The sequence below is a fragment of the Notamacropus eugenii genome, chromosome 4 (genome assembly GCF_028372415.1).
Source record: "Notamacropus eugenii isolate mMacEug1 chromosome 4, mMacEug1.pri_v2, whole genome shotgun sequence".
NCBI classification, from domain to species: domain Eukaryota; kingdom Metazoa; phylum Chordata; class Mammalia; order Diprotodontia; family Macropodidae; genus Notamacropus; species Notamacropus eugenii.
Window position 1 is genome coordinate 177,731,303 of NC_092875.1, and position 23,045 is coordinate 177,754,347.

General features: G+C 38.3%; 1 protein-coding gene across 3 annotated transcripts in view; it reads right to left on the minus strand.

The window, feature by feature from the left end:
- Positions 1 to 2,619: 2,619 nt before the first annotated feature.
- SSR1 (signal sequence receptor subunit 1) overlaps positions 2,620 to 23,045 on the minus strand; it is a 45,502-nt gene continuing 25,076 nt past the window's right edge. Inside the window, exons 9-10 of one of the 3 annotated variants that reach the window (XM_072603764.1) lie at positions 12,526 to 12,645; positions 2,620 to 4,488 (exon numbers count right to left, since the gene is read on the minus strand). In XM_072603764.1, the coding sequence (XP_072459865.1) occupies positions 12,531 to 12,645 (115 nt within the window). In that variant the 3' untranslated portion in view covers positions 2,620 to 4,488; positions 12,526 to 12,530. Of the gene's footprint in view, positions 4,489 to 11,086; positions 12,646 to 23,045 lie in introns of those variants that run through there. The other 2 variants (XM_072603762.1, XM_072603763.1) reach the window with 2 other exon arrangements.

Here is a 23,045-nt window from a genome sequence, read left to right on the forward strand (position 1 = left end):
GAATTGGACTAGATGGCCTCTTAAGTCTCTTCTAGCTATAAATCTACGATGCTATGTGTAGAAGAAAAAAAAACTTAACGCATTATATAAGTATGATCTATTATCCTTTTCCTTAAGGGGGGACAGGCTAAATTTGGGAAACTATGCTTCTTATTTTATATGATTTATTTGGACAGGCATCTAATACTTGCCACTCCCAGAACACTCATTTGACTTTCTGGGTAAACAAAACAGTTGCTATCAGTTGGGAACCAAATACTGTTAATGGAAAAAGGGGAGAATATAGTGAAGGGCAGATTGGGATGTTAAAATTGATGACAGGCTTGGTCATATCACGTCACAAATTAAGTTGACAAATTCTTTTTTTGCATTAAGTAGTTATTATGGCAAAGCCTGCAGAGGCAGCGTGGAATAGTGGCTAGACACTGAGTCTTGAGGACTGGAAGACTTGGAACTATAGCCTGTCTCTGACACATACAGATGAGGTGACCCTGAACAAATCACAACCTCCCGATTCTCCAAATCTCTAAGGCCATCAGAAAGGATGCCACTTTATATTGGTAGCAGTTTCCTTACCTGGGAGTCCTTTATACCAATGGAAGCACAGGAAATCCCTATCCTGTTTTGTAAAATCTGGTATCTGAAAAGGCTATTTGAAAAGGTATTTGAAACTCTGCCCTTTCATAATTATTAAACCTTTTTTATGGAATCAAAATTAATTTTGCCTGACAGACTGTCTCAGTGCTTTTCACTCTAATTCTAGCTTCATCCTTAAGGGAGATAGTACTAGGTTTTCTTCCCACTTCTTTTTTTCTTGGTATACAAGACTTCCCAACTTAGACACAACAGTCCTTTCCCCAAACATTCTCAAACCTTCTGATCAAACAGTATCCAAGTAGATCTGTTTCTCTCTACTGTCCTCGATGGCAGCCACTATCATCACCTGTTGTTAGGGGGGCATTTAATAGCAGATTTATCTTGGGTGCATTGCTTAGTCTCTGGGAGCCTGTCTATGAGTGTGGTAATGTTTATATTATGACCTGTACCAAAGATTGGTGTGAGGAAAGCCCACTGAAGTTTACAGAGGACCTCCCAAACATGAGCTATTGTTTTTGACCACCACCAACTTATGATAGAAAGAGGACTGGATTTTTGCTTAGGAGATCAAGGCTGTAGTCCTGGTTGTGTTTTTTCCTGTGTAGCCTTGGGTAAGTCACTGAAACTCTCATAACCCATTTCCTTAGCTGAAAAACTGGGGTAATTAATAATATTTGCACTACCCTACTTCACAGGATTATTGTGAGGAACAAGACATTACATGCTAGAGGACTCATGATGAAGCAGGCTACCCATCTCTTCACAGAGAGGTAGTAGACTCAGGGTACGACCTGAGACGTACATATTTTGCCATATAGCTGATTCAGAAATTTGTTTTGTTTGAAAATTCCTGTTTGTTACAGAGGTTTTTGTTTTGTTTTGGTGAGGTGGGGGAGAGAAAATGGGTTTTTGTTCATTGGAAAATACGCCATTAAGAAAGGAATAACATGTAAAACATATTTTTCAGTATTTGAAGGATGCATACTGTCAGCAGTGTTGGCATTGATGCAGATGACAATGAGTGCTTTTGTAGGTTGCTGTGACCAAGAAAATCGTCATCTGGAAGCCATCTGGTGATGGTCCTTTTAGGCTGGAGTTCTCATGACGGGAGGCTTCTTGCTAGAACTGCTATCTCTAACTTATGCTCAAGGCTCCTGCCTGCTTCTTGAGAGATGACTTCCCCCAGAAGCTCTGTGTGACCTGGCTTCTCTTTTTGGTTGTAACATTGATTTGTGTGATAATCTTTAAGTCTTTTCAACTTTGGGCCTCCTTTCTCCATCTGTAAAATTGTACGTCACTATCCTACCGGTACATACTTGAAGGAGGTGAAAGAAGGTGACTGCCAAACACTCTGACCTCCTTGGAAGCTTCCTGGTTACTTGACAACAAAGCAGTCCTTGGTGATCCACTTTGTAATTTTCAAGTGGACCCTTATTTTCATTCTTCACAGGATGCTGTGAGATATGCTGTAGCAAAGTGGATAGACGACAGCACTGGTCTTGGAGTGCAGAAGGGCTGGGTTTGAATCCTGCCTCCATATATACTGGCTGAATGACCCCGGGCAAGTCACTTATGGGAAAGGAACAAACATAGTATGTTGCAAGCACTGTGCTAAGTGCTTTACAAACATTATCTCATTTGATCCTCACAACAACCCTGCAAGTGCTATTACAGTCCCCATCTTACAGATGAGAAAACTGAGGCAGAGAGAAGTTAAGTGATTTGCCCAGGGTCACACAGGTAATAAGTGTCTGGGGCCAGGTTTGAACTAAGATATTCCCAACTGACTTCTAGCACCCTATCCACTGAGCCACCTAGCTGCTACTAAGTGTTCTAGGCAGCTAAGAGAATTAAATTTCAAAGGCATTACTGATCTGCACTGGGTGAAGGCAGATGAAATTATACATTAAAAAAGAATGCTAACAAAAGACCAGGTTGGTAAATATAGCACATGGCCTACACACTAGTCACCGGCACGGAACTTAAATTACTTTTTTAGAGTAGCCACATAATGGTCAAAAAGTCATAATAGCAACTTTATTTTGAAGTGATTTCTGAGAATGAAGATCTTTAACATGTGGGACAGCACACTAAGGTGATGTCAGCAATGGGAGACAGTAGAACAAAAAGATCAGCTTTTTTCTTTTTTAGATATTGTTGAAATGGAAAAAAGATTTAGAAGATAAAGTGGCAATGGGCACCATTTAGTGTGTACAATATAGTTGTGAAATAAAAGTTTTTGACAAGAAATACAGCTCATTTTCTCCCGTTTAGAAGAGAAGAGGTTTATGAAGGTATAAAATTAATGTTATTCAATCCTATAGTCTTTTAACCTTTCAGATACAGTTAGTGACTGTGCCTAAGATGCTGGCATGATCGTACTGATCTCAAGAGAATGTGGCATTTTCCCAAACGGCCTGTGGGGAAACTTGTTTTTTCTTTTATTTTCTTCTTTTGCTCAGGAGCAGTATTAGCAGTAGCTCGTTGTCACTAAGAACTCTGACAAATGGCCCATATTCACAGTATTCTACCTAGCTTGCTCTGTTGGAAATTTTAGCCCATGGAAATGAATTCTGGCAGAATGGTGGAGACTCACCAGGCCCTTCCCCCTTCAAATCAGCTGAAGATAAAGAGTGTAACATGGATAACCACCGCTTCACTCTGCATGAGCCACTTGGAAACAGTCACATTGTGGAGGGGAAGGGGCATAGAGGACATCATCAAAGAATTATTTACAAAGAAGGTGGGCTGGACATGTGAAGACAGCAGAGTCCATGTACTTGACTAGTGTCCTTTCAGTGACAAGAATTTAAGGAAAGGTCCTAACATGTCAGGTGGATTGTAGCGGGTTTTCAGTGGGATGTGGAGAGATGTTACATAGGACGGGCAAGCATGGATGGATTATGATCTGCATCACTGGAGAGCTTGGAGGAGGTGGACAAGGATGGTGAGATAGTTCAATCTAAATCCTGTTTGTTCCTTGGGATTTAAGGATAACCCGTGTGTGGTGTTTTCCTTAGGGTGGCTCGACATTACTTTAATAGCAGATCAGAGGAGAAAAGGATTCTGTCCTCCGGCCCTCCCATTCACTGTTCTCTATCTCTCTATGTAACAGTTTTAGCTGGAGAGAACAGCAAAGAGCCCTTTCAGAGTGGCAGCACAGCAACGCTGGACCTCAGGAGAAGAGCCATAAGATAAAAACCTAATCCTGAAGCTACTCACTCTTATTTTGACAGCGTATCATAATGTGCATTGCATAAAACATTACTCAACTTAGGTCTTACAAGTTACTGTTTAAATTGACTAACCTCCTAAGACATAAGTTCTTGAATACTTCCCAGGATGGAACTGGTTTCTTGCTAAGGTTCATGTCGCAACCACCAATATGAATGGGCCAGCTTACTTGGTAAGGGGCCATTTGTCTCCCTGAGGGCTGTAACTGAGTTAAGAAACAAAGGACTTAGGGAACCTACAAATTATGTTACACAAACCATAAAGTGACATGGTAAATCCATAAAATACTATCTGAGAGTGACCACCACCGTGTTGCTGGCTGACGAGGTGAAGTGTGTCACTGAGACACCTCCATCTGTAAACGAGGTACGATGATTATTCTTCATAAACCAGACTGTGAATTACAGAGGAATTCCCTAGGGATGATCATCCTAGACGGTGATCCAGTTCAGCATGTTGGTACCACTGTAGTAAGTTCATGGAATAGCATAACAGAGGAGAAAAGCGTATTCTGTCCTCTGGTCACCCCAACCACTGTTCTCTATATCTACTTGTAGCAAGTTCACCTGGAGAGAATTGCCCTTACACCTGGATCCCTTAAGGTGGTACAGTTGCAGGAGAGGTCTGATTACATCAGTGCATCTCCTCCTTGTGAGTCTGAAAAAACAAAGGGAAAGAGTGCTATATTAGAAGCCTTAAAGAAATCATGAAAAATCAATCATTTTCCTGCCAGTATGTGCAATATATGCTGGCAGGAAAAGGTAAAATCAGACTTAGAGGCTTGGTGTATATGATTCACATATGAAGGATTTAAAAATAAAACATTTCACATGAAACAGTTCCCATATAAATCTATGCAGAAAAATGACAGGACTACCTGAAAAGATTTCATCTATTTGTTATGTAATGTTCTGAAACATACTGAAAGTCAATGAAAGGCAAAGTTTACCATGGATAATCCCAACTTAATTTTACCTATTAGCATCAACTGTTTTCTCTCCTCCAAAAGGATCAGTCACTGAAATTTTTAGCTGCAAAGTGGTTCTTGCCTGGTGTAAGTTTATCTCCTGTCTTTACCAAAGTTCTCCCTCCCAATCTTCAACTGTTAGAATCCCTTGCTTCCTTTAAGATTCATCTCAAAAGACACATCCTCCAAGAGGCCTTTCCTGGTCACCCCCCAGAGGCTCATGCCATCATGTCTTAGGGCAGCTAGGTAGCACAATGGATCGAGCTTTGGGCCTGGAGTCAGGAAAACCCAAGTTCAAATTTAGCCTCACTTACTAGCTGTGTGACTGTGGGCAAATCATTGCCTGCCTCAGTTTCCTCAATGGTAAATGGGGATACCTATGTCGTGAGGATCAAATGAGATATTATTTGTAAAGGGTTTAGCACAATGCCTGGCATAGAATAGATGCCATATAAATGTTTATTCTTTTCCCTTCTAAGATTACCTGTCCTCTACACTGTATTTATCTTGTATGTTCTGATTTATCTATGTTGTTTCCCCCACTGGAATATACATTCTTTGAGAGAAGGGATGATTTTTGCTTTTTTTCTTTAAATCCCCAGTGGTTGGCACAGTGCCTAGCACATATTAGACATTTAAGAAATACTTTTTGATTGATTGGAAGGATGACCAACAAGCAGAAGAGCCAAAATGCATCTAAGACTAAGAGATACAAAAGGCCACTAAATATTATACAGTGACTGTGTGTTTTTAAATCATATTTTTAAACAATTCAGTATGAGGGGAGGGAGGAAATAAGTATTTATTAGGCATCTATGTGCCAAGCACTGTTCTAGGTACTTTACATATATTATCTCATTTGATTGTCATGATAACACTGGGATGTAGGATGCTATTATCCATATTTTACAGTTGAAAACACTGAAGTGGACAGAGCTTAAGGGACTTGCCCAGAATTACACAGCTAGTAAGTATGTGAAGCCAAATTTGAATGCAAGTCTTCCTGACTCCAGGTCTAGAGCTCTGTCCACTGTGCCACCCAGATATCCCTACCTGTGGTAGAGATGAGGGAAGGAAGTGTTGAATTTTAGGTGATCTATTTCTTTTCATATCCAAAACTTTATAAGCAATGTCTTAAAAGTCCTATCAATCAATCAGTCAATCAAGGATTATTTATTAAATGACTACTATGTGCAATTTCTTCCACCTTTCCCTTCTTGTTCCTCATTGAAACTTCAAGTCATCCCTTTGTAGTCATCCCTCAGCAAGCTCTTCTCTCTAAGGGTCACTCCATCAGTCTTTATTGCCTGTCCAGACTGTAAAAAGCATCTGTAACTTTTCAGATTATCCACCTACCTTTCTCAGAGTCCAATGCCTGGCTCACAGTCTTTGTCTCCTCCACTCCTCCAAATCCCTGTCATTATCCAGGGGATCCAGAAATCCCCTTCAACATCCTGGCCTCCCAGCACTTCAACTTCCTACAACCTAAGACCTGTCCCTTCACTCCACCTCATCACACCAAGGGACAGTCACATCTTAGACCTCACTCATGAAGAATACAGATGTCTCTGTGAGTGATCTTGACCTCTGAAGTATCTTTTTCTGTGAAGTTCCAAGCCTTCCTTCCATCTCTCACTCTGCCTCACTATTCCTCTCCCTCACCACTACCTCCAGATCTTTCACCCCATTCATTCTCCTCAAATCATTTCCCTGATGTCATGGTCCTCTTCGAAAATGAAGGACAAACGTAACAACTTGAAAGAGCCTGCCTTTCTAATCTTATTCCAGTGATGTAATGGGGGCACCACAAATCTATCCAATCTCAGCTGTACTGTAACTGCAATGAATCAACCCTGTCATTTTTCCCTGATTTATTCTCAACAACCTTCCAGTTTTTCTCTCCAAGGCACTTAAATAACCCCTTTTTCCTGATCCCTTTTCAAGTGGTGGGCTTTGATCCCCACTTTCCTGAGAAAAGAGGAATTCCACTTGAGTGCTCTCTGTTACTCTATTGCATACATCAGCTTCATGATGTAGTGCTGGGTTGGCAGTAAGAGGACCTATGACCAGAATCTGCCTCCACCACTTACTTCCCTGATGACACTGGATAAGTCACTTAACCTCTGTGGGCCTCAGTTTCCTTGTCTATCAAATGTAGGGGCTGGACTAAATCATTGGTGTCTACTTCAAATAGAAAGGATCTAGCACAGTGTCTTAGAAAGCTACAAATTAACATTATCTATGTTGTACTAAATTTTTATTACTTTTGTTAAATATTTCCCAATTACATTTTGATCTAGTTAAGGTAGTACTGGAGAGTTTGACACCTCTGGATTAGATGATCCTGAGGATCACTTCCAAATTGTTGTGTTCATCCTTCATTCTTGCAGACGACTATGACGTCAGGGAGATGATGATATGACCTGCAGCTGACTTTGATTTGAGTGAGGGAGAGCTGTGCAAGGTTACCAGCCTCACTTTATCCTCCAGAGCCATCTGGGTCCAGTGGCCAGGTGGCCCAGGATATAATGGGAGACTCTTGCATTTTTAGCTAAGGCCTTTTTAGGTACTCATTTAGAGTGAGGTAGTGCCCATTCAGTGAATAGGCCTCTTTAAGAAGTGAGTCAAGGGATGGCCCCTTTAATTAGAAAAAAAAAATCAGTTTCAGAGGGGAAGACCCTGAGAGTTTGCTGTTCCAAAGAGAAACAGGTACTATAGACATTTGAGGAAGGGGTGGTCCTTCTCTTTTCAAGGCCAACCCTCCTATCTGTTCCCTTCCTCCTCTTCAATCTCTTCTGACACACTGACTCCTTCCTTGCTGTCCACAATCATGCCCAGGTCTTTTCTCCTCTCTAAAAAGCATTTGACCCTACCATCCCCTCAAGCTTCCCCCTTCTCAGTCATACTGCTACACAGAGGGGTCTAAACTTGCTGCTTCATTTCCTCACTGCAACCTTTCAACCCCTTTGCAATCTGGCCTCTGATCTCTCCATGTAACTGAAGCTGCTGTCACCTGGGTTAGCAATGTCTAGCAAGCTGCTAAATCCAAAGGTGTTTTCTCAGTGCTCATCCTCTTTGCTAATCGGCTGCTTTTGACAGTTTACCATCCACTCCTGTTGCATAATCTTTTCTGATTCTCTTCCTTCCTGTCTGACTGCTCAGCCTCTGCTGGATCATTATTCATTTCCTGTTCACTCAGCATGAGTGTCTCCCAAGGCTGTGCTAGACCTTCTTCATTCCCTTAATGGCTTGATCAGTTCCTAGAGGTTCTGTTATCTCTTTACAGATGATTCTGAAATCTATACATCTAACCCTAACCTCTCTCCTGAACATTAGTCATCTGTGGTCATCTGCCTCCTGGAGAAGGACAGCATATTGGACCTAGGAGCTGGGCTTGGTGTAGGGAAGGCTCCCTTTCAGTCACCATCTCAGAAATCTACAAGATGGATGACAATGCATGAGTTACACAACTGCCTTCAGTCTGTTTCATCTATAGTACTATATAGAACTAGTACTTCACGTGATTTTTGTGAGGACCAAATGAGGTAAGAGACATGTAAAAACACTGCAGACCTTAAAAAGCACCATATAAATTCCAGTTGCTATTATCAGCATGGTAGATAGAATGCCAGATCTGGAGGCAGGGAGACCTAAGTTCAAATGTGGCCTCAGACAGTAACTAGCTACCTGGCTATTCACTTAACCTTGTTGGCCTCAGTTTTCTCATCTGTAAAATGAGCTGGAGAAGGAAATGGCAAACCACTCCAGTATCTTTGCCAAGAAAATCCCAAACAGGGTCACAAAGAGTTAGACATGACTGAATGAACAACAATGACCATCTCTCCACTTGGATGTCCTGTCAGCAGTTCAAACTCAGCAAGACACAAAATGGAACACACTGGCCCTCATAAAGCCATTCCTTTTCCAAACTTCCCTACTTTGGTTGAGGACATCATCTTCCTTCTATTTTCCCAGGTTCACAATTTTTCCCTCTTGGCCATCAAATCCATGGCCAAATCTTGTCAAATTTTTAACTCCAAATTCCTTGCATCCTTCCCATTCTCTCAACTGGCACCTCTTACCTCTTCATCCTTCACCTTTCACATAGCTATCAACTTGATATTCCTAAAAAGCAGGTCTATGACACTTTCCTGCAGAAAAATCTTGAGTGCCTCCCTACTATCTCTATGATAAACTTCTAACAGCTCAGTGTAACATTTAGAACCTTCTGTAATAGGGATCTCATCTAGCTTTCCAGATTTCCCTTCATTTGACTTTTACTTACCCAAACTGACTTACAGTTGCCATGCCTGGAATGCATTCCCTCCTCACCTCTACCATTAAGGATCATCAGGTCCCTTCAATGTTCACCTTATGTGCCCCCTCTTTTCCTGAGCTCCCAGTTCTTAGTGCTTTTTCCCTTCACATATTCTCCAGAATTTATTTATCTGTTTATATCCCTAGGAGAACATACACTCCTTAAGGGCAGGGACTATTTTTTTTTTATCTTTGTACCCTCAGTGCTTACTCAGCCCAATATTTTGCATGTGGAAAGGGTAAATAAAACATTTTCTGAACTAAATTAAATATTTCTTTTGTTTTCCTTACTTGGCCTTAATCCACACATACACAGTGCCTAGTATATGATAGGAGCTCAAGTATCACATTGGTCCATAGAGATACCATGCATTTTTCTCAAATTTGGCTTGTATAAAACCTGAGAGTAGTGTAATTCTTTGTAGTAACACTGTGATTTCAAATGAAATCTCAAAAACCAGGAGGAACTTGGAAAGTTTGATAGTTTTAATAAAAGAACTTTTAGATTCCTGGACCAGTGTTGCTGGTCAGTGAGTTATTGTGAGGCTAGAGGTAACCATATCTGGGGAGGGGGGAATCTGGCTGAAAGGAGGATTAGTGTTAAGATACAATTATGAATATAAAATTTTAAAAGCAGTTATCAATTATACTTTACCAACAGAAGGGAAGAAGAAAATATTAATGAAAAGAATGAATGTCACTGTATACATGAGAACAAAAATTCAGAATGCTATTTCCAAGGTTAATAAGTATGTATTTTTCTTTGTAAAACAATCAAAACAAAATGGAATTTTGATCAGCCTGTAGCCATTCAATTGACAACCTTAGGAATTGCAAAATCCAGCTAAAAGTGATTGAATGCATTTAGAGCAATCACTGGATGGTGCCAGAGATTTGCAAAGAAGTAGTACATTTAGGTGTAGGAATTATCAATTACCACTCAGTTTTAATTAGAAGATTGTAGACTACCAACTCCTTAGCTATTAGAAAATATACGAGTATCACTTCAGCATTAGAGAAGCAGCCTGGCATAGTGGATAGAGGGACAGACTTTGAAGTCAGGAAGACGTGGGTGACTTCAAGTTCTGCCTATATAACATATACCAGCTATGTGGCCATGGATACGTTGCTCTCAGTGTCTCAGGGCAACTCTCAGACTAGAAGCTGCAGATATATTGCTGATTTGCATTAGGGGAAGAAGTTTTAGTACTTGTTCCTTACAATGATGGAACCAAAGACCCAGACCAACTCTCCCCCCTCCCCTACTCCCCACTCCCAGACCCATCATGTTAACCAAATCAGAAATCCTGATGAAAGACCCTTGCTCTTCAATATCCTTGGCAACACAACTATGAAAGAGATGTGGAAGTTATTCTTGTGATGATACAGTCACAGAAAATAGGGGGAAAAAAGTACCTTGGAGAAATGTTAGATGTACTGGCTGATGGCTGAAAGCTGCCACCAAGGTGAAAAAAAAAGTTTCTAAGAGAAACATTCCCCAAAAGATTATGACATACCCAAAAAGAAGTTGGATGATGAGACTAAAAGGCCAACTGGTTATCAGTCATAGGGAATTAAAAGGCCCTAAGTTCTTCTTCAAAAAAGGGCAATACTAGATCTAAGATTTACTTAAAGGGAATCCAACCCCTCAGCTAAAAAGACTTGAATCATCATAATCAGATCAAATTGGTGTCTATATGGAATGATAACACAGCTTTGTGTCCTTCAAAGACAACCCCCAAAGGCACACCTCATATCATAGACTTTTGTTGGAGGGGTGTCAAATCTTGACAATTAGTGAAAAAATTAAAATGTCACGGGCAGATATTCCATAAGAGTAGATTTTAACTACACAGTAAATGCTAACTTCTACAGTCTGTGATCCATTGCTTAAAAATGTGAAGATGACACATTGTGGATAGACTGGGAAGAAGAGAAAAAACGACAAGTGACAGAGACAAGCAGCAATGATAAAGATGAATAAAACATCTTTATTTGCATTTTAAAAAGGTAATAAAATCCACAGTAAATACATTTTATATGGTTATTTAATTTACTTTTCAGTGTATGCTTATACATATTTTTGTAAGAGTATTAAAATATTTGTACATATATTTCCTTTGAAAGAGATCTCATATTAAAGGAAAGGGGTGTTTAAAAAAATAACAAACCAATATGGTACTTGTTGAATATGAGAGAGAAAAAAATGATACTAGCAGATTAATCCTTGGCATTCTTGAGAGTTTTGAATGCATGGAAAAGGATCATCTCATCAAATGTATTTTTACTTTAGAAAAACTACCCTTTGGTATTAATTTGGGTACATAAGTACAGTTACAATTGGGTCTTTCCACTAACCCCTCCCATCCCATCCCTGGCACTGTTTTTGGGAAAAAAAAGATGACAGGGATGGGAGTACATATCTTTGTCTTCAAATATATTTGAAAAGCTGTCATGTGGAAGAGTGAACTTATTCTAAATTGTTTCCAATGAACACAATTAGGACCTGTAGAAGGAATTTACAGGGAGGCCAATCTCAGTTAAATATAAGGAAGAAATGTTTAATAATTTGAGCTGTTCAAAAATTAAAGTGGATGGACCAGGGGATAATGAACCCTTCAAAGAGAGGCTGTAAGGAATGTTGTCAAATGTGGGAGCAGGAGGCTGAACTAGATGGTCTCTAAGGTTCCTTCCAACTCTATGAGCTTAAGTCTAGTAAGAAAAAGAAATTTACTAGATTTAAGTCGAGTAAAAAAAAATATATCTTTTGTGTATTCATATATCTATATATTTATATATTAAGATTTGGGTCATGTTCTGGAGACTGGCTGATTTGATGGGTGGGTTAATTTGAACCCAGCTAGGTGGGTAAAAGAGGTTTTTAACAAATGGTCTACTAGAGTCCTGATTGTTTCAAAAGCTGCATTTCTTCTGGCATTAATATTTCTACTTTGGTTTCTGGCATGAATAGTTTATTTTTGCACTGGACCGGACAAATTAATTGATACAGAGCTCTAGTTGAGGAAATTCCTCCTTTCTACCAAGGCAGATCAGCAGCTACTTTGCAATTTATACTCTTAAGAGAGTTGCCTGGGGCAATGAGAGATTAAGTGACTTGCCCAGAGTCACACAGCCAGTCTGCATCTGAAATGGGACTTGATCCCACCAAGGTCTTGCTGGTTCTGTCACCCTGACCTTGATGCTAGACTGAGGAAACAAAAATAATTTACTTGTACTGGAGGAGATCCTAGAGCACTTTCTTGGTGTCTTATCAAGAGCATGCTTCCCATGAATTCTGGTCACATTTTGTGTGTGTTCAAATTTTGCTGGGGCAAACAAGAATTAACTGGAGTATGGGACCTATGGTTTGGTAGAGAGAATCTAGAGGAGGGAACTGCTTTCTTAGTTACCTTTGCTAAAGAACAGGATGGTTCCTGGAGTCATTCTTATCTTCTGAGGTCACCAGTTTTGTTTTGCTTCTCCTGTTTTTGGCAACTCGGAGAGGTGGCCCTGGGGACGTTTTGTTCATTCTGTGAAATAAGAAAGCATAAAGGTGGCGTAGTGGATAGAACACTGGACTTGGCTGAAGAACTGGGCTCAAATCCCACCTCAGATACTTACTAGTTGTGAGACTCTAGGCAAGCACAACCTCACTGAGCCTGTTTCCTTATCTGTTAAATCAGGATAATGACAGGACACCTACCTCATAGGGATGTTGTGAGGATCAAATGAGATGTGTTTAAATCACTTCATAAACTTTAAAGTCATCTATAAATGCCAGTTCTTATTAACTAGTGTTGCATAGTACACCAGTGAACAACATGCTCACTACAATTTTGGGTTCCCAGGATTTGGAGCAACACTCGTTCTACTTTAAGATTGTTAAAATCTGAATTTGGACTATTTGGAGAATTTGTGCAGAGATGGACCAATACTGGTGCTTGAAAAAGAAAAAATGAAAGTAGGCAAATGGTTCTCAAAGCTATATGTGGAACTCATAAGTGGTGACACATCTTTTAGTATAGGCTGTCGTAAGCACATTTTTCTTAGTTTCCAAGCACTGCTTAGAGATGAACTCTGAATGCTTTCATTGGTGGCCCTTTCATCTCATCTTATTCATGCTCTGAATAGTGAGTACCCAATATTGCTTGAAGGATACCACAGTGCGCTATTTGTTGGTTCATTTAGTTGTTTCAATTTGGTGGATGGTTTTGCAAATCAAGCCATCATGTACACAAGGAAAGATATTGTAAATGTCAAAACAATATTTGTAAAGGGAGAGCAGATTGAAGGAAGGGGTAATCAGAATCCATGCCATCTTGGGGTAAGGGAAAGAGAGAGATGGGGAGAAAATTTGGAACTCAGAATCTTGTGGAAGTGAATGTTGAAAACAAAAAATAAATTTTTAAAAATTCCTAAAAAACCCCCAGTATTTGTTTATTCTTTCACGGATGCTGCATTGAAGCCTGTGTTATTTTATTTTGAGGCTTAAGTAATATCACCAGGGCCAGAAAACAAGAGCACTATCAATCACCGGTCATCTACAGTATTCAATACTGAGTTGTGGGGGAATCTGGCTTTAGTATTTCTGTGAGATGTTTCCTGAATGGACAGAGCCTAGGTGAAATTTAAATTCAATGGATATATGTGTTTTTCATGTTTCTATTGCATCCTCAAAATGTGGGAAAATGTTCCAGCTTAGAAAACTTCAGCTATTTGTCACAGAATGAAGTCAACTACTTTTAAAAAATTACTACTATATAGTTTTTTTTAAAAAAAAAACTTCATTTATTTAAATCATTAATTTATTTTGCACACCTTTGTTTTTCTGAAAAGGTCACCAGTACGGCAAGAGATACTCAGAATTTTAGCTCAGCACAGAAAGAGCTACTTATCTAGATCCCCAAATGATAGAACAGATGCATTGTTTGCTATGGAATGATTTTATGTCAGTGGATTATTATTCTCTTACTGTATAATGTTTTTAGTAGTCAAGATGGCTGCTTATAAGGCTATTATAGCATGAGATATCAATAAAAAGCCATCTTGTATTTAGGTATTCATAGTGATTTTTATTACCATGGATTAAAATTACTCCACTAATGATTGCTATTTTCAGTGCCAAGATAAAAAGCTCCCCCCAATTCCAAACTTAAATGGATGCTAGTTTCCTCTAAGCATATCAAGAATGTTCTAGATGTAATTTATGGGTTCAAGACGCTTTTAGTAACAAAGAAAAACTACCTCCAGCTATAGCAATAACTATTTTTGTAGGAGATTATTCTTACATTATACAGACCAGAAAATCATGAATCCTGACTAAAAAATCCAAACGATCTATTGATCTACTTTAAATATTACTTGTTCTGTTACTGATTAAATTTGGTAGTCAGGCCAAAGCCTATTTCACTGTTAGAGATTAAAAACTTCAAGTTTTCAAGATTATTCTTAATTTTTTTTTTTAATTAAAAGTCTATATAGTATATTTGAATGTTTCCCACTCTCTCATCTGAAACTCTAGAGCAGAGGGTGGTCTCCAAACTGTTTTGCATATTCATTCTATCATTAAAAAATTTTTGAGCATATACCCCAATATATTGTGTTTACTTATAAATTATGTACAGCTACTATTTGTGTACATTATATAACTTATACAAAAACTAAATTACAAATATTTGATCCTAGAGTCAATAACATTTCATTGTTGTTCAGTTGTGTCCAACTCTTCAAGACCCCATTGGGGGTTTTCTTGGCAAAGACACCGGAGTGGTTTACCATTTCCTAGTCCAGCTCTTTTACAGATGAGGCCAACAGGTGTAACAGACCTGCCCAGCGTCACACAGCTAGTGTCTGAGGCCAGATTTGAACTCAGGAAGATGAGTTTCCAACTTCAGGCCTGACACTGTCCTACTAAAGGAGTCACTGGAGCTTAAAAGGGAGTGACATGGATAAAACTGCGCTTGGGGAACATGATTTTAGCAGCTGTGTGGTGAATGGAAAAGAGTGAAACTTGAGGCAGAGAGACCAATAAAGAGACTACTGAAATAAGCTGCCAGGCAAGAGATCCTGAGACCCTGAACTATGATGGTGTGGCTGTATGGACAGCAGTGGTCTCTTGGGAGAGATACCATGGAGGTAGAAAAAACATTTGGCATCTGATTGGCTACGTGCATGAGAGTGGTCAATGATCACTCTGCAGTTGTGAATCTGGGCAACTGGAAAAACAGTGGTATTGCCCTTCATAGTAATGAGGAAGCTTGGAAGAGGAGTCAGCTTGAGAGGATGGAATGTGAAGACTTGCATGGCTGATTGCAATACATCCAAGCCTGCTCTTCTCGCTCAACTCACTCGGTTTTGCCAAAAACAAAAATGTGCCATGAGAATAATTCCAGTCAGACTTTAGATTTCTGCCACAGCAAGTACTAGTTCACGTGGTGCGAGTTTTGCCTCTGCAGTTGCTGTGGGCTGCCCGGTGTAGTGGGACAGAGCAGGATGGAGACAAAGTTGAGAGATAATGGGTGAAAGGAATCCTGTAGCTGTGTTGGAGATAGACCTGTGATTGGCTATCATGAGGAGGGTCAGATTGATCCCATCTTCCCACTCCACCTTGACTGATTCCTCTCACAGTGTAGGGATCATGACACAGTCCCAATTTTGGAGAACACTGCTCCAGAGTTTAGTTATAAATAACTACTGCTACCAGTTCATTAGGTTCACAAGCTGAGGAATTAAAAATCTGGTTTTGATTGCTTGAAAAAAATGCATGCTGTTAGGCTTACAGTTATAAATAAAATAGGTGTATAATAGGCAGAAATAGGCAATAGATTACACAGTATTCAAGACAGGGGTTTTGTGATCATTATTTGGAAAGAATCATAACTAAAACTCAAAAAGAACATTTGAATTTTGTTTTAAAAAGAGCTTTTATTTTTCCTTTTCCTTATAACACTACCTTATAATTTAAAATGTCGAGATTTTACATTTGCTTCCAGAAAATTAAGAGTTTCCTCATAAAGTGAAGGGGAAAATTAAATAAAGACTGAATTTGTTGTATGAGTGCATCTGAATCATGATTTGTCTTACTCTCCTCTTCAGCTCCAAGACCCATTGGTTGGCATTGTCATTTAAGGGCAAGTTTCATACTACACATGAACATTCTCAGGCACAGCTATAAGTTGTACCTGTATCTGTTTTTAAATACAAGTGAGAGGATAGCAGTTGGCTGACAGTAATATACACTCTGAATAAAAAGCGATAGGGGAAACTGATGCTTCACCATGAAAAAAGCAAGCTATTTCTACTGCTTCTAGAACTTGGCCTCTGGTGCTTTTTTTGAGCACAAAAATTTTATTAACACTCACTAACCTAAGTTTTTTTCCTCCAGCAAAACCAACAACAAAAGGCTTCCACACTCACAGACTACTACCAGTAAAGTTTAGTGAGACTTAAATATACTGTAAAAGAGGGCTAAATTATTTTGTTGTAATGGAATCTTAGCATACACTTCTTGAAATTAACAGTCCTAGATCATCGGATCCAGATTAAAAAAAAAAGCAGGTTTTTAACCCCCAGAATGAGAGTTGGAAGGAATCTCAGAGGCCACCTAGTGCAACTCCTACTTCACCATGAAATCTCACAATATGTGTGGCTAGTGGTTAACTAGACCAAAGTTGAGGTGGCACTCATAGCACGCACATATTATATTTAGTTTTTACCTTGGTCTATTTTCCTGGGTAACTTTATATATTGTTTGGGTGAGTACTTTTAGAACTCAAAAAGGCTTTGTTTAGCTAGATGTTTAAGGTGAGGAGGGGATTGTGAAAGGAGCTGAAGGGTTTCTGATATCCTGCTGTCAGTATGTATTTACTGAATGACAGTTCAGAGGCTGGGGTAGTGGTGGTAATGTAAGATGCAGTCCCTGACCTCCAGGATTACAGAAGCCTTTAGCTGGAAGGGACCTTAGTTCAAATATCCTTTATAACATCCCTGAGAAAATGGTTATCCAGCCTCTGCCTAAAACATCTCCAAGTTAATGAGGTAGCCCTTTCTGAGGAAGTTCTACATGATAAGATAAAATCTGCCTCTTCTACTCATTGGCACTAGAATATAGTTATAGACAAGACATAAAGGGATCATCATGGTGTAATAGGAAGATGTTGGACTTGGGAGTCAGAAGAGACCCGATCTTAAATGCAGGTTCTCATAATTACCAGCTGTGTGACTTTTGGAAAATCACTTGGCCTCTCTAAGCCTCAGTTTCCTCATCTGCAAAATGATGTTAGTAATACTTGCAATATCTGCTTAAGGTAATTGTGAAGAAAATGTTTCATGAGCCTTAATGCATTATATATCAGATGACTTTTGACAGCACAGAATGAGAGTTCAAAAATGCAGGTCACTGTGGGCTATAATAATCAGGGAAAGTTTCAGAGAGGTAGCATTAGGATTTATTAAAGGATGAACATAGATATCTAATGGGGATATATGGAGGGAAGGGTATACTGTCCCTGTAAAATGGGAATGATACTTGTACTTATCTTACAGGGCTGCTCTAAGTAAGGCACTTCATAATAAAATCCTATAAAGAATTTCAAAAATGTACAAACATAAATGGGAGAAAGTGTGCCTTAAATAAATTGGAGGAAAATAGGCCTTGGGCTACTGAGTTTTAGAGGACAAATCTTGGAGAAATAAGGTTGGACAGGAATAGAAAATATACTACAGGTCTTGAAAAATCAAGAAGAGTTTACATTTGACAGACAATAAGAAGTCACAGAAGATTCTTGAATAAAGGAATAGCATATTTAAAGTGGTGTTTAAGAAAACACCACTTTAAGAAACATTGTCTAGCTGCAGTAGAGTGCTGGGCCTGGAGTCAGGAAGACCTGAGTTCAAATCTAGTCTCAGACACTAGCTGTGTAGCTCTGGGCAAGTTACTTAACCCTGCCTGCCTCAATTTCCCCATCTGTCAAATGAGTTGGAAAAGAAAATGGCCAACCACTCCAGCATCTTTGCCAACAAAACCCCATGGACAGTATCGCGTCATGAAGAGTCAGACACAATTGAGCAACAACAATAGATAAACTTCCAAAGACTTAGGGAACAAGGGAATAGTCAGCCAAAGACATGAGAACAGAATTAACAATGTCAAAGAGGAGTTTCAAGAGAAGGAGAGTGGTCAAAGACACCCAAGATGTAAAGGGGGATGAGGACTGAGAAAAGAGCTGGATTTGGGAAGGGGTAGATATCTTAGAGCAGTTTCAGTAGACTGGTGAGGAAATGGTAGCTTACAAGGTTTTTAAGAACTAAACAGATGGTGGAGCAGCAGGTATAAATAAATGTTCAAGAAGTTTAACAGTGAAATGAAGGAGATAAATAGGAAGACGGAAACAATCACAGACTGTGACTCATGCAAAGAACAAAAAAAGCATTTGTACAGGATTATTCACTGCACCAGATTTAAGAAGTGCTATTTTTTTAGGCTGTGGAAATAATTTTGCTATATCTTTTGAAATTAGATTTAGTTTATTTTAATTGCAGGCTGACCACAAGATTGTGATGACTAGTCCTAAACAAAGAAGAATTGTGAACATGGAGTTTGGGTACAAATAGGGTATATGCTGGGAAGCTGAATCATTTACGTCGTCAAATACTCCAACTCATTTCATATCCTTAAGCTGTGCCTTCTCTATCTCCCCATTTCATTTGGCAGAATGCTAATGGCGTGACAGCCTGCTCTTCTCTACTTAACGCAGGCAATAAGTGCACCACAGGGTTGCAGAACAAGATAAAAAGCAGGCCCAGGTTCTTTTAGTCATAACAAGGTCACTTAATTATAAATAGAATGAGACATGAAATGCAAAGCCTTGTATTACATACAATTCTAATAATAAAGTGCACATGAGAACAATTCAAGTGGAATAAAGCCTGTTCTCTTATGTATGGAGACCACCTGCTTGAAGTTTTCCATTCTGGATAATAGCAAACCAACGAGCCACAATAAATGCTTTGTGGAGTCTGTGTATACAAGTGTACCTCCACTTTTGACTAGAATAGCATGAGTAATTTGTAAGAAAGCATTTGAAAAGTGCCACACAAATGTTAAACATTACCAACAAAATACTTTACACACTGTAGCTGCTTTTAAAGGAAACAGTCCAGAACTAAATATGTCCAAATAAGTGTTGTTCCTTCCAATAGTCATTAAAAGACATATACCTCCAAAGATTGTTATCAAATTAAAGGTTTGCAATTATTACACCTCATCCAGTCTTTTCATTTTACAAACAAGAAAACTGATGATCCAGACTTGCCCAACATTACACAGCTAATTAGTATGAGCTAGGATTAGAACCGAGGCTTCCTAAATCTCAAGTAACCATCCGTTTAAAGACCTTCTCCTTGTGTTAGTGAATTTGTTACCACAACAGTGATAAAGACTTTTGTCCACGCAAAAATGCCCAAGTTATCACTCATTCAAAAGTAAAAAATTAGTTTTGCAAGCAATCATTTCAGTGTTTTTCTCCAGCTTAAAAAGAAGCTGCCTAGAAAGGGGTACTGAGAGATTATGCCTGGCTCAATTTGGTCTGAAAGGGAAATCTTAGAGAATAGGTAGTATGTGGACTGGATCTTAATAGTTCTAGATCTAATAATCTGCCACAGACCTTCCTTTAATTTCAGTGTCAAGTTTCTATTTAACACATACACCTGCCCATACCTCTGCTTGCTTGACTATCCTTGGCTAGAATTAAATGGAACAAAAATAGCCAAATGAACTCAAAAAAGACTAGTAAATAGATGATTCTTTAAAATGTATTCACCCCATTCAGAGATTTTCCTTTGTATACTTTGCTGTATCTGGTTTATGAAGCATGCACTTAATATGTGCTGAGAATGTAAGTGGTGTAATGTTTTTTTTTTTAAAGCAAAAACTTATAAACTTGAAGGGGGCTGTAGTCCGTGATATAGCATAGGTAAGGAAATTGGGTTGACAATGGATGGGTCCTCTCTATTTACTCATTTGTAATATGGCCTATATATCCTCTAAGGCAGAAGTGACAAATACGTGGTCCACACAATCATAAATGTAGCCTGAACCTGATTAAAATGTAGTTCTTATCTGGTTGTAATGTGGTATTGTATTAGTAAAAATAAGAGAAATATGTGTGTGGTTTTCTAAGTTAATATGCAACCTACAGGGATTTTTATGTATGGTTTGGTTGCCCCTGTTTCTATTAAGTTTGACCTCACTGCTCTTAAATGAGAGCTAACATGTAAGGATTCTGTATCTTGCAGACAAATGGTATTTGAAGACCATTTTAGGGGAGGTGGTGGTATAAAGGAGTATCTCTGGAAACATTTTTAATGCTGGTTCAAGTTCTGTTTTTTCATAATGGCAGGGGAACAGAATATCTTGACTGAATTACTGTTTCTGTCATACATGAAATAGCAATTTTTAAAGAATTAGAACACAAACTTAGCACTAAAACTATGCTGAACATCATCTTTTTGTGATACTTTTCACTCTGAACACTCTTTAGGATCCTGTAGTAGTATCTCAGGGGCAGCACTAAGTTATCAATATGGACTGCACACCAAAAAATTTGGTTGGAATTTTGTTCTGGCTGTTCAGATTCTTGGGAAATAATTTTGTACCAGTAAGCTGCTCAAAGATTTGATTCTGAGTTAATGTCAAAATATTCCTAAGCAGCTTCCACATAAGCTTAGCAATTCTCAAATGCTTACCTATTATTAGAATAATATCTTTGAAGGGAGTGGCTCCAAATACTGTACTACAGACAATAAACTGAAGCCCAGAAAGATAGTAATAACTCATATTTATATACTGCCTTAAGATTACAAAGTGCTTTCCTTCCGACACCCCTGTGAGGTAGGTGGTGCAAGTATTATTGCAGTATTATTACTACATTGTTAAACAATCCTAAAAAATATAACTTCAAATACAATTAGGCTAACAGGCCACATATTATTCTAAGCAGTAAAAAATAATTTTAAAAAACTATACAAATGTTATCTAACAAAGTTAACAGGGATCATAATGCAGGATAATTTTTAGACATCAAGTAACATGTTGAGTCGGATTCAGCTTTAAAATTCAAAACATCTTGCCTTTCACCACACTCTCAGCTGAAGTCTCAAGTTTTTAAAAATTTGTTTCCACAAATCTGATAGGGGATTCAATCTAGAAAATAAAACCTAATGCTTTCATTCATGCTGATAGCAAGGTTTTTGTTTTAATACCCCGAGGCCAAAGCTATACCAAGCAGTTAATTTGGCTATATGAGCTCTTCCTCATCTATCCAAATATGGGAAACACCTTAAGTAGAACCTCAAAGTTGTCAAATTTTAGCAAACATCTTGTTTTAGAACTAAAATAATGAATAAGCTGAGTAAAAAAATGTGGTATATGAAATATATTATTCTATAAAATTATATGTATTTATATGCATACTGACACTACCTGTAGAGTTTTGTCTTCTAGGGAGATTTCAGGGAAGAACATTTTATTTCAATCTATTTTAAACAAAAAAATTTATTTAGTTCTTTCAACATAAGTATATGAGTAAGAAGATGCAGTATCAAATGTGGTATTGATGATGGCTACAATTATTCAATTAAATAAATATTAAGTATCTACTATGTGCAAGGCACTGTGTTAGGTGCTAAGGGACTTACACGTCACCTGTTTATAAATATGTGAGGCCTACTATTTAAACTTGGCAATAAAGGTAAGTGTAAATCCTCTTTGTGCCAATAAAGTCATTATATAAGATCATTACAAAAACTTTCCCATTTAACATCTGAAATATTTTTAGGCATGGCTCCCAAACATTTTCCCCTTAATGTTGAAATATGCTTTCCTTTTATGTCCCAAAGTCAATTATTTTGAAATTTTTAACTTCTGAATTTAACTCTCAATCAAGCTAAGTCTCTTATTCTCTTTCTGCTACAGTGGGTTTTATTCCCACTCCTTATTCTTCCTTAGTCTTCAGTTTTCTGAAAACCTACTTTCTCTCCCTTGGACAACAGAGTGTAGGCAAACACCTTAGAAAAATCACTTACTGTAAAAGAACATGACAAACTTAAATATTCTGAGGAGAATCTGTGCTTTACAGACACATTAATCCTCACATCCCTGGGGGACAGGAAATGGGCAACTTCTTAATCCCATTTTATAGATGCTGAAACCAGGATTTTCAAAAGCTATCCTTAATCATAAAACCCACATTCAACACGTGGGTCTCAAACCATGGTCTGCAAATTAATTAGATACACCAAAAACAAAACCCATCCAGATATTTACATTTTAAAAAGTTACTTTAAAAATAGGCTACTTGTTATTAAGTGTGCTTGAATATACCATGTGTGGAATTTAATTCCATTTATTATACAGTTAGTTCCTGCTAAGTACTCACTGATATTGCTTGTCAAAAACCAAGCTATGTCTATTTTTTTATAGTAAGTATCATAGTTTTAAAATAAACTATTGGTCTTCCACACCAAGATAACAGCCCAAACACTCTGAATTTTAGGAATGGGATGTTTATAGTACAATACCATCAAAACAGGTATTTAGGAACATTAGTTCCTGTTTTAACCTGCTGTAGGTATTATTCAAATGTCACTGGCTCAGATGTTCATTCTTGGCAGGTTAAATGCAGATTTCAAAAGAGGTAGGGGGAGAAAAGAAAGAAAGGTAAAGGCAAAAAGCTAAAGCAAACTTTAGCTGCTAAAACTTCACCTTTCAGTTTTCAAAGACATGTAGAAGAAAATGGCTTCATGGCATGGAAAAAAGCCTTTTATAAGTTTTTCCTTTACTCAAGTCTAACAAAAATGCCAGTTCATTACAGGTCTTAATGACAACTTTCTAAATATCAATTCTTCAAATCAAGACTCTTAAACATATAAT